The following is an 11,405-nucleotide window of genomic DNA, read 5'->3' as shown; positions in this document are numbered from 1 at the left end:
TAACGGCCGGCTAACAAGCCGGGCCGAGCCCGGCGTTAACTAATACTACTACTACTACTACTACTACTACTTCTTCATCACCGACGCAGTTTAGGCAAGGAAAATGATCCGGAGCCCGTCCTGCTCTTTGGCTATTCATTTTCTGGGACCCTTGCTTGGGAGATTGCGCGAGAGCTTCTCGGACGTGGCCATCGGGTGCAAATCGTCATGGTCGACGCCGACGCCCGCCCGCGCCCCCCGAAAGACTACGAACAATTCCCGGATGAAGCTTTGGAGCGGTACCTCGAGCTGCCCAGTGAGGAAACCATCAAGCAAATAAGAGCCCTGGAGATTGATGAGGGAGACGAGATGGCTGTACATCGGAGGAATGTCCTGAGCCAGAGCCGCCACAACATGCGCCTCTGCGACGAATGCGTGCCGGGTCCAATGGGCTCTGGCTGCAAAGTTTGCCTGGTGAAGTTATGCTGCAATCCCTCCAGCTCGCAGGGAACAGCGGCGCCCTCGGCTGCTGCGCGCGACAACTGTGGTGGCGAGTGTGCGAGTCCTAACGGGTTCGATAAATTTATCCCCAGCATGCGCGTGCGGTGCTTGCAGGCCATCGACCACTACCGAATGCTCTCTGACGATTCCAGCATAAAAGCTATTGCAAAGGTGCTAATGGAACTTTTCGGCTGAGGTTAGCATGACAAAGATAATCAGCATTCGTATAATCGATGTATTGTTTCGGCTACTCTCTTTTGTATTTTGTAGAAAACTGTTGAGATATGCACTAGATTAGTTGACGTCGCGCATCTCCCCTGCACCACTTCGATATTTGGTTTATTTACAGCGCCAGCATTGTTTAATTAACCTCAACATAAACAAAACTAGATATAATAGACATTTCTTCATCCTGCCAACAGGTGAGTGCATTACATCCTTGACATTTTATGCAATCACGACCGAAGGCTAGTCTCAGTGCTCAGACTAGACCTGGCCTTGTAGGAAATCTCGTCACTTGAGTCTTGGCATGTACGTCGCCAGGGTTATGGCTTAAAGTTATGCATAGCATATAGAAAGTCAAAATCCCCGCCGATGTTGATATAAAGACGTCTTAATCGCAGCACGCTTGTTTATAATAGAAATGACAATCGCTTAAAGAACCACCCACCCATGCAAAATGCCGTCCTCCTGGGTATCTACCTTGCTCCATAATTCTGGGGCTAATATACATGGATCCCTTCTCCCCCACAACCATATGATTAAATTGCTCTAGGTCTAGACCTAGGACCAGGGCCAAAAAGGAATCTAACTCGATGATCGGCAATCTAGTTCAATTTCACACCTGACAAGCATGTCCTCTGCTTGACTGTGCGTTCATTTCCCGTACCAAAGGCGGGTGATGTCGAAAGGCGAGTTTCCGTGAACCCGGCAAATATTTTGGCTGTTGTACCAGCTAACGCCATTGTCCCCGCAGGTTCTGTTGTAGACAGGGTCTATCGACAGCTAGTCCAGGGGCCAACAGATGTCGGCTCATCCGTGGACTGCCTGGGTGCGATGACCAGTGCCCCAATGTCCAGCATATCATACCTGTGTATTGGTTGTCTTTTAAAACTTCTCCATAAAGTTGTTGCGCACCGTCCACATGCGGCACCTCTTTCCGTAGACGAACAGCGGCGCGGCAAACGCCACCACCACCAGCTGTATAACGCCCAGCCAGATGAAGACGGACTTGGCGCCGTCGTGCTCGAGCCACTCCGTCACGAACAAACTAAACACGAGCCCGTGCAGGATGTTCTTTGCAAAGTTGAGCGTGACGAGCGCCTCGCCCGCGTACTGCCGGTAGCTGTCGACGCAAAAGGTGATCGACGTCGTGCTGCCCAAGCAGCAGCCGAAGCTGATGATGCCGAAGAAAACGGTCGGCACCATGTAGTTGTTGCGTTCCTCCGCGCTCCAGCCAAAACCCATCAATCCCATGACGGTCGTGATGCCGATGGGGAGAGCCATGATGAGCCGGAACTCGGGCTCGTACAGGCCGCCGTTGCGCCGGGACATGGCCTTGACGAAAATGTCCGACACCTTGCCCGCGACTGCCGTGCCTAGAACGCCGCCGATAAAGGGCGAGAGGTAGACGAGACCGACTCCGAGCGCGTCAAAGTTGTAGTACTTTTCACGGTAGATGACAGCCACCGCCTCGGAGACGACGATCAGCCAGCCGACCGAGCACGCGTACATGGCCGACGACCAGAGAACGGCCGGGTAGCTGAACAGGACAAACGGGCGGAATGCGACCTTGAGCCACCGGTCATTGTTGAGCCGGCCGTGCCAAGGGCGGAGCTGCTGGACAAAGGACTTGGCTTCGCGCTCACGCCAGTGGTTCGAGTAGACGTTGGCCGTGGCCTTGTCCTGCTGCTGTCGCTTTTCGGGGTCCATGGGGGCGAACACATTGCCGCCGACCACGGGCGAGGACTGGGTGTTGCTCTCAAGCCTTGGGTGGGCCGAGACTGGGACTTGGTTGGCTCCCTCTCGGTCCACATTTTGTGTGTCGAGGGACGGCATGGCCGGCTTCCGCTGCTTCTCGTCCTCTGAACTGGGAGTCTCGGACGCCTCTGACTTGTTGCTGTCCCCGAGATGCTGGTCGTCGGCTTTCGCCTCGGGCGAGCCCTCGACGCCGTGGTTGTTACTGCTCGTCTCGGTAGTCTCCGCAAACATGACGTGGTGATCATGGCGTTTGTCGGGGCTTGCCGCTTCAGACGGCGTGGTCGTGGGAGCCGCATGCGCCGTGGCAGGGCGCTCCGCCGGTTTGTGCTGGTGGACGTATCTCGACGATATCCGCTTGAACAGGCCCGGCCTGGACGGGGTCTTTGGCTTGGGATGCGGCACTCTCTCCCAAAACGTCTCCGGGACGAACAGGAAGAGAAGGACGCCGCAGAAGGCGACGACAAAAGTAACGACCCTGTGCATGATAGTTAGCCTCCGATGTTGGCGTATCGGGACAGTGGGGGGAAGAAGGGGTTAATTACCAAAACACCCAGCGCCATGACAGCGACTGAATAATGGCGGCGCTGACCAGCGGGATCAAGTTCTTGCCGCCCAGCAGCAGCAGTGTGTAGATGCCCAATCGATAGGCTCTCTCGTGGAGGAAGAAGATTTCGGCAACCGTCGCAGAAGGCAAACATTCGACCGGGCTGACGGCGATGCCCTGGAAAACCCTCGCCGCCACAAGGGAAGGGAAGCTAGGCGACAGCGCGCACCAGACCGAAGTGACGATGAAAAGGATGGCACTCGCGAGGTAAACGGGCCTTTTGCCGTACAAGATGGCCGTAGGCGACGCGAAAACCGAGCCAATCCCCATACCCATCATATAAAGGCCTACCGTCAGGGAGACCGAGTGTACTGGGACCCCATAGTCCCTGGCGATGTCGGTGAAACCAGCGGCCAGGACTGACGTCTGCCCGCCGCCGACCATACAGTACAGGCCGATGGAGAGCAGGGCGGCGTCTCGGCGCCATTTCGGCCAGTTGAGCGGGTCGTTGGGCGCGTCTTCGGGCTGCGGCTCGAGGATGATCTTGCCGTCGGTCGTCTTCTTTTTCACGTCGGCCGGCGGGTGTGGCTCGGGGAAGTTGGCTGTTGGGAAGGAGGAGTGGGATGTCCGGGCGGGCGCATTGCGGAGACCCAGCGGTTCGTTTTTGTGGTCCGCGAGAAGCAGTACGGAGCCTGGGGAAGTGGAGTGCGGATCGCGGTTAGGACATGTGGTTTTTTTCGGGGGGTTTTTTTTTCTCGCTCTATCTTTGGGCCTCTTGGCCTTGGCGGGCAACTTTGGAATGTTCCTCACCTGGAACTTCGATTGTCTTCTTGTCATTCAGCACGCCAAAACTCCATTTGGGCGGCGCGTTGGACGGCGCTTCGTCTGTTTCGGATTCGTGGGAGTCCCTGGGAGGGACATTCTTTTTGCGCCCGCCAAAGAACGGCAGACGTGAGATGAATGAGGGCTGTGCCTCGTCACGAGCCGCCATGTCGAGACGTTTGTTGTGTGCCGGGTCGAGAGATGGGACGGGATGGCGGGTGCGGCCCTGCGAGGAGGCGGGCGGACGTGCAGAAACCCAAAAATGCCAATTGAACTCTTGGGACGACGGTTCGCGAGAGGACAAAAAAAATATATATAAAGATTGTTAAGAAAACTTTTGCTGCGACTCTCGCGGCAGGGTCGCGCTACTGGACCAGACACGCTAACTTGCTAGAGGGCAGGTTGGCCTCTCCTTTTAACACAAGCAGCAGCGGCGGCGCGGTCTAGAATGACGCGGGTGACGTTGCTATTTTTACGGTTAGCTGGGATCTAAGGTTTCTGTAGGGGTTGGCTGCATTGACTGTGTAACGTGGTTTGACCGGGGCAATGTCCAGGATATAATTTACAGAAGCAAGTCCATGCGTTCGCGACCAAATCTCCTGATTTGGCAAAAAATGATTCTCATATATTTGTTGTATATTCGAGAAAGAGAATCTACAGAAAACAAAAAGGAAGGGAAAGAAACCAACGTCCTGTCGCCTGGGTAGCGTCCTGGCCAAATCAAAGTTGTATTATTTATGCAACGCGCTAGGTACTTACTTGATACCTGTACAGACCGGTAGTTTAATCTGTAGGTATATCCCGGCTAGCCGAGGAGTGGGGAAACCTACCTCCCGATGCACGACGAAGCGTCCCTTGTTGAATTAATGGCACGAGATGTGGGGGGCCAACCCCGGCACGTGAACAATACGGTATGGGGACGGCTGTGGCTTTGTGGTAGGATCGTCTCCGGGGTAGGTAGCGGCGCAGTTTGGGCAGCGCCCGATGGCGTGTCCTGATTTTACTGCGAGCTTTGCTGAAAATACTTGCTATTTCTGCCTTCGGGATCACTCTTTCCTGGCATCCCGGAGCCTGCCAAGTCGCCAGCGGCTGCCAAGGTTGTCGCGGCGTAATAGCGCATCAAGGTTAGCCCATCACATGGGAGCGCAGATCCAATCACTGGCCGGCTCCGTGAACGAACGGCTGGTTGTTAATAGCTGGTGGCCTGTCGGCAGGGCTGCCCGTTACCAGAAGTCAGCATAGGTCCGACCTGGTACAGCAACAGGGTCCTGATATTTTGTGGGCCATGACGACACCGTGCACATGCGCGAGGTCACATTGCAAGAGATAATGGTCGACGATAAGAGTACATGTGCAATCTTAATTACTGCCAACAACATTGACGAATGAATGCCAAATTCGATATTCGATGCAAACCTGTCGCGAACAAAGATTGTGCATAATTACCACGCATCTGCAGAGAGTACACGTCTGGGCAAAATGCGCCCTTTGTTCGGCAGTCTGTCATAATTTGCTCCCGATACGAGAACATTTGGGCACATCATATCTAGAGTCATTCGCAGTTCTTGTCCGGAGAATAATACGTGGTATACGAGCTTCTGAGCCATGTTTCTAATATCAACCAATGAGTAAGTAATTTGCCCGTGTGGGGCCAATGTCTGCGAGGAATCGGCTTTGATTCATTTGAGACTGGCTTCCGTGTGGGGAAAAAAACCGCTGCACAGTCAGGAAGAACACTTGTCCAGGTCAATCGCCGTCCTACTGAAACGGCAGATGGACTGAGTAGCCTACAAAAAGGGCGATTTGGGTTTGATTAAAGAGTGGGAAATCCCCGAGCAAACTGAACAGCATCTGAGCAGCCCCTGAACGGTGAGCAACAGCTGGACAAAGGTGAAGATCTACTGTTGCATGATAGATACGCACGGATCACCTGACCTACAGTGGCTGACTCAATAATGTGCCCACGTATAAAGCGGTGACACGCTCGAGGCCTAGATGTCGCTACTCGATCCAAGACATGACTCTCCAAAACAACAGTTCAGCTAATCGCGTGCGTTCACGTGTGCATTAAATAAGGTACTGCTCGAGTAGCTTGAATAAAAGTGGGGCGGATCGCGGGGTGTATGCCGGGCGATTGCCGGTATCCGGGTTTATCGCCGATTACAGCTAGGTTGAGAGCCGGAGCACCAGATGGGAAGCAAAAGAAGAGAAAAAGAAAAAAAAAAGCAGAGAGAGAGGGAGAATCTTTTGGGGCTTGTATAAGCTGTAAAAAATTACAAGCCTGTGAGTAGTGCAAAGAGCGTGAGGCGGTATATTGTTACAGTAGAAAGTACGTACCAAAACAAAACGGAGAATTCATACATAGGGGGGCATATAGACAGTGCTGCCCGGAAATCTCAAATACGACATGACTTGTATTGCCCCAGTCTGAGGAACGAAACACAGCAAATCTCCAGGCATTCCCCTCACTTGTTTTCCGAAAGGTAGTCCTCGAACCAACGTGTCGTTGGTTCACGATTTCGGGAAAATCATCCAGCTCTTTCTTGGATTCTATCCAATCTTCGAACATGCTTTGAGCTTCGCCACGGCTCTCAAGAGACCTGCCGAATTGTCGCCGTCTGCAGGTTCGCGGGGAACAAAAGCCCGGAAGTACTCTCGACTTTGAGATACCTCGTCCGGGGCTGCCGTTCTTCGTGCAGGACAGACTCTGCGAGAACGTGCCGAAATCATCCTGAGAATCCCGTAGCACAGCGTCTTTGCTTTATTGACGCCTGAGGGAGCTGAGGATTGACTGGGACTTTGAAAAGAAAGCAAGTAGTTGTATGACGAGGTCGAGGCTTGGAGTTGGAGGAATGAGGCCGGCAAGAATTGTTGGTGGAAAATCGATTGCATGACTGGAATTCGAATGAAATACTGTTGCTAGTTAGCTTAAGGTACCATATAGCTCCTTGAAGTTCTCATCAACCCTCTGCATAGCTGTACTAGGTACAGCTTCACTGGCATCCCCTGCTTCCTTCACAATGCTTGGGGGGTATATGAATTCACCACATTGGGTGTCGGCATGTCTTTCACAGGATTAGTAGGCCTAGATGTAGGGCCGGCGCCGTTAAAAGGTCACTGAAAGTTATCTGATAAGTTACTGTGTATGAAGGAGTGATATATGAGTTAGCCACGTCTATGTGAGGCGCAGAGACACTCTGCTGGACAGCCTCCTGCGGTCAAGTAGATTGGGTCTGGGAATCAGCGCCTGAGTCCTTGGTAGTGGACAGCGCGGCTGCTGTGGGCTCTTCAAATCTTTTCTGATCACTGGTATTGGGTTGGTCGAGTCTCTCTATGTCGGTGATTCTGAGTGAAGCTTTCTGAAAAAGTCAAGCTGTGCTATGATAGCATCTCGGTGTGTGCAGGGGTGGGCGAAGCTGGAAATAGATAAAGACGTCAGCTTCCAGATATAAAAATACTGAAACTTGATTCAGACTTACTGGTTCGGGCCATCCGTTGGCCATGATGCCAATGCAAGGTATAGTGGTCGATGTGCGTTCCCGAAATTCCGGTCGTCGAGGTGGTATAGATCCATAAGCATTCCGAACCGTCATCATGCACTACCTCAAAGCATCTTCTATCCGCTTGAGCGTAACCCGTGTGGTTTATGATGTGTCCCGTCTCCCAGGCTGGCTTGGTTGCTGCCTGTGCTAGTCGGTCGATACCAAAGATCTTGTTCAAGAGTAGCTCCGCTTGAGGATCCTGTGATTCCTGCATATCTCGACTCAAATCCTGATCATCCCCAAGATTTCTTCCAGGGTTTTCTGTAGTTCGCTGGCACCAATCAGCTCTTTATCGGTCACGGAGATTGAGAACTGGTTTTGCAGACTTTGTCGGACGGTATGAATTCCGCACAGATTGCCTTCACTATCGCCATGTAAAAAGGTGACAAAGCCTCCAAATTCGTTGAAAAACTTGAGATCCGCACTTTTGTCCCGGGCAAGGGAAATGGGTGACTCCAAGGGGTTCTAAATGTTGCCGGTGCCGTCCATATCTTCAGGCTGCCGGGCAAGGTTTGCGATGTTGAGACCTGTGGGCCTGCGGCTCGCTGGTCATGGCCAATATTTCCTGTGGCCTCAACTTCTTGGGGATTGCCGACACCCGTCTCGGCATCCATTGCCTCCTGAATGGTGGGTATATTGAGTTCCTCTTCTTCAAATCAGATGCTGTATGCGCAGTTCTTAGCTACCGCAGATGATTGCCGCTGTCTTGGAACACTTCTCGGTCAACTATTCATAGGTCCAATAACCATCAGTCGCTATTTGAGGCCTCAAAACTAGGTCAGAGTCCCAAACCTTACATGAAAGTTTGACCTGAGCCAGTGTCTGTCTGAACTGTCCCAAAGTGGTAGTGGTAAACCGTCTGCTCGTGTCTGTATTTGACGCTCAGTTCGTAGATATACATGATCAAGCCCATGGAGCACCGATACAGATCTCTGGCCGTATGAAATGGCCAGTGGCCAAGGCTGAAGGGTGTCTGTGTATATTGAAAATCCTGCCACCGTGGGAAGGCTGAGTTAGGTGTGAGATTCTGGTGGAGGACAGATTGAAGACGGCAAAATAGAGAAGAGTTGCAATTGACCTTGGCCTTCGGTGCCCCAGCGCCTGGGGCAAACGAGCAGGAAAGGTTTTCAGTCAAGAGAAACATGGTGTTTGGGAAGATCAGGCAGTCTCACAGCCATAAGGTAAATCTGATTCACAGTCAGGGAAATCTCAAGTCAAACTGATGTCCTGTAGTAATTTTCAACGCCTGTTCACCTACCCGACGGACCTATCTGGTACCTAGGTACCCTGCCGACCTTCCATCCCCACTCACATGTTTGTTTGCTCTGCGCTCCTCAAGTACCTACCATCATGCAACATTTATCCTTTCTACCTTGAACGCCTTCTTTTGAAAATCCTTCCTTGATGACTGTCTATCTCCTGCCTGCCTCTGCATCACAAACACGTAGGCCTGACAAAAAATTGTCGCCTTATGTCGGCTCCTATCGGCGAGAAGATTCAGCCCCCAGAAACTGCCCATTCCAGTACAGGCTACCCAACACCGGATCCGGATCAGTTTTACATCATGTTGTATGACCTATCATGGGGCTCTTGGCTAGTAAGTTATTTTTATTGGGCTCTTTTGAGCAGCTCTATCACTAAGTAAAGGAAAATTTGGGCTTCAGGAACGATGCCAAGATCGAGGAGGTAAGTGTCATCATGTTGGTGCAATATTAGGCCTTTGTCATCCTTCCCTGCCTTTACTACAAGTCTGCTTATTTCGCTAAAGATACAAAATCACTAACTGGCGAGAATGATTGGAATGAGGCAGCGGGAACGATGATTCGTCTCCTCATGCTTCCAGATCTCCGCTATTTCCATCGATGAGGCGCCCATGTAATCTTAGTCTACGCAAGGTCGATTGAAAATGCCATACAACACACCACTGAGGTTGTAAAATGGTGGGAACGCCTGACGCTACCAACCCAGGGTACAAGCAGCTGCAGATGACGTACAGATTGTACTTCAGGACGCCCAATGTTAGGAGGGCGAGTTGAAGTGATACTTCTCAGAAAAGAAAGGAGCAAAAGATGGAAGAGGAATTTGCGGCCACAGCTATGGAGGATATGGACCGCTAGGGCCCTCAAGCAGATCATGGAGACAGCCTGCAACGACCAAGAGTAGAACATGGAAAGTGAGATTGTGGATGGTGTAAATATCAAAAGATTTCAAAACTGAAAGATAAGCCTCGGATGTTGACGCTCTCAAGCTTCCTGACGTTGGTGGCCGTATCCTCGCAAACACCTGTGGATCATGGTTTGAGCTACATACTTCTAAATTGCGCCTCAACTTTCACAATGGCAGAAGAGTAGCATGACTGCAAGTTCGAGGGGAGCGAGACATTATAAGAGCAACGAGACCAGCGAGAGCAGCAAAAGTCCAGCAAACACTAGCCATGACTGTCCAAGTTGAGCTCCCTTCCCACGCCGCCTCCTTCCCCCGAGCAACGGTCGTCGAAGTGATGGACTTTCGCTGGTAACCTCTAATCCGGCAAGCAGGAATCAGCCTTGCAGGCCGCTCAGGACGCTACCTAATATGATTGTTGCTTTCTTTTGGGAAATAGTCCAGACAAAGAGTACATCTACAGGCGTTAGGCAGGCAGTACTTCATGTTGGCACCCTGAAGCTTTCGTTTGTCAAGAGCATGATGCCCCGTACTTTGACATACGTGGCGTGGCTTTTGATGAAGAGTATTGGCAACATGTATTTGGTTTGAAGGTGTGTAGAAGCTTCACGTATTTTTTCCCTCTTTTGTAAATGTAATTTCCATCACGGTCCGCTCCTTTGGTCTCCGCACCTGATGGGACTGGCTCACAATAAGACACACAAGTACCAAAACTCTGTGTTCATTGCCGGATAATGGGGCTATACAACAGACCCAATTTGTGAGAACGTTTCCCAAAACTACAAAGTATTATAATTAGTTCTGTGGCCATCTGATCCGCTCTCATGTTCTCCTCGCTAGCTATTCTTGTATACTAATATATAAACAAAGCTGTTTGAGGTTTGCTCCAGGACAAAAATGGCCCCTAGGTATGTCGGAAGTTGCTCATGCTGTTTTGGACCACATGGCGACGGAAGTGGTTGCCCTGCAACAGGAGACGTCCAAACACCCGCCAACCCATGCAGTGACCGAAGAAACCCCTGAAAGAAAACCTCTCTACCTGCCAAGCCCTGCGATACGTATCCCAGTAACAGCGCATGGGGGCGCTATTGAAACTCTCTGAAATAATTCATTTCGCTCAATCAGTTTTGCAGAGTAACACGTCACGATTAATGGCGTAACCAATAACTTGGCAGTGGACCACGATGAACCAAAAGTTCATCGGGCTTCTGCAAGGGTCGTTCGTGCTCCGTGCGACGTGTGAGTTGGAGAAAGGGTCCCAGCGTCCAGGGGTAGGTCATGCCGAATGGCATCTTGGTGGGTTTCTTAAAGTGGATGTGTTGCCAGCAGATGGGAGCCGCGACTCCACTCAATTCGGGCAAAATTCGGCTGCCCCTGCGCGTAGCTATTATTGGAGACGTGCTGGCCAAAGGCCTGCGATACTCGTAGTATAATCGCAGTCAAAAGGAAGCTGGAATGCTGAAGTTTGTTTGCCAGAGATGGGGGAATCTTCTCATCACAAATTAAGATTAATAGCCCGTGCAAAAGTAACCTTCGCTTGTCAATGTCAAATGTCAAGGGAGGAAAGGCTGCGCCTCTGTTACTTTGAGAACTTCTACCCCCTGCTAGTATCTCGCAATGGCCGTCGGGCAAAGTACTGAATGGGGAGAAAATTCTACCTGCCAAGCAGCCAAGAGCATACATTGCGCCAAGAAGAAACCGCCATACGAAACAGGGGAAAACTCTTTTTTTTTTGATAACGAAAAATCAAGGGCCAACCAAGAAAAAATGAAAATAGGCACAAAACAAAATCTGTGCCGTTCGGTTGCGATCAGCGGTTCGACCACGCAGGCACTTTGGTGTCACCCTTGCTGTGGGGTTATAGCGCGGGTTCT

General features: G+C 51.4%; 4 protein-coding genes across 4 annotated transcripts; 2 read left to right on the top strand and 2 right to left on the bottom strand.

Moving 5' to 3' along the window:
• Window positions 1-207: 207 nt before the first annotated feature.
• MGG_10130 (uncharacterized protein) lies at window positions 208-675 on the top strand (the record flags this gene model as incomplete). The annotated part of the gene is made up of 1 exon (XM_003719339.1): window positions 208-675. One exon carries the CDS (start codon window positions 208-210, stop codon window positions 673-675), a length of 468 nt encoding a protein of 155 aa, XP_003719387.1.
• Window positions 676-947: 272 nt separating this feature from the next.
• MGG_10131 (MFS transporter) lies at window positions 948-4,552 on the bottom strand. The gene is made up of 4 exons (XM_003719338.1): window positions 4,393-4,552; window positions 3,815-4,292; window positions 3,003-3,696; window positions 948-2,935 (listed from the first exon to the last, which is right to left on the bottom strand). The coding sequence occupies exons 2-4, from the start codon at window positions 3,993-3,995 to the stop codon at window positions 1,588-1,590; spliced, it is 2,223 nt and encodes a 740-aa protein (XP_003719386.1). The 5' UTR covers window positions 3,996-4,292; window positions 4,393-4,552; the 3' UTR covers window positions 948-1,587.
• A 2,652-nt stretch (window positions 4,553-7,204) lies between these two features.
• On the bottom strand, window positions 7,205-7,582 carry MGG_12239 (uncharacterized protein; the record flags this gene model as incomplete). Its single annotated transcript, XM_003719337.1, has 2 exons — window positions 7,205-7,242; window positions 7,306-7,582. The coding sequence occupies 2 exons, from the start codon at window positions 7,580-7,582 to the stop codon at window positions 7,205-7,207; spliced, it is 315 nt and encodes a 104-aa protein (XP_003719385.1).
• A 1,257-nt stretch (window positions 7,583-8,839) lies between these two features.
• Window positions 8,840-9,234, top strand: MGG_17609 (uncharacterized protein; the record flags this gene model as incomplete). Its single annotated transcript, XM_003719336.1, has 3 exons — window positions 8,840-8,965; window positions 9,016-9,054; window positions 9,175-9,234. 3 exons carry the CDS (start codon window positions 8,840-8,842, stop codon window positions 9,232-9,234), a joined length of 225 nt encoding a protein of 74 aa, XP_003719384.1.
• Between the last annotated feature and the right edge of the window lie 2,171 nt (window positions 9,235-11,405).

Source organism: Pyricularia oryzae, chromosome 6 (genome assembly GCF_000002495.2).
Source record: "Pyricularia oryzae 70-15 chromosome 6, whole genome shotgun sequence".
NCBI classification, from domain to species: Eukaryota; Fungi; Ascomycota; class Sordariomycetes; order Magnaporthales; family Pyriculariaceae; genus Pyricularia; species Pyricularia oryzae.
This window is presented reverse-complemented; position numbering and strand designations above follow the sequence as displayed.

Excerpts from the sequence above, each read along its gene's own strand:
- MGG_10131 (XM_003719338.1), bottom strand. The coding sequence starts at position 3,995 with ATGGCGGCTCGTGACGAGGCACAGCCCTCATTCATCTCACGTCTGCCG. Across the intron at positions 3,697-3,814 it reads GAAGACAATCGAAGTTCCAG|GCTCCGTACTGCTTCTCGCG; the intron begins GTGAGGAACATT and ends CCACTTCCCCAG. Across the intron at positions 2,936-3,002 it reads TCATGGCGCTGGGTGTTTTG|GGTCGTTACTTTTGTCGTCG; the intron begins GTAATTAACCCC and ends TATCATGCACAG.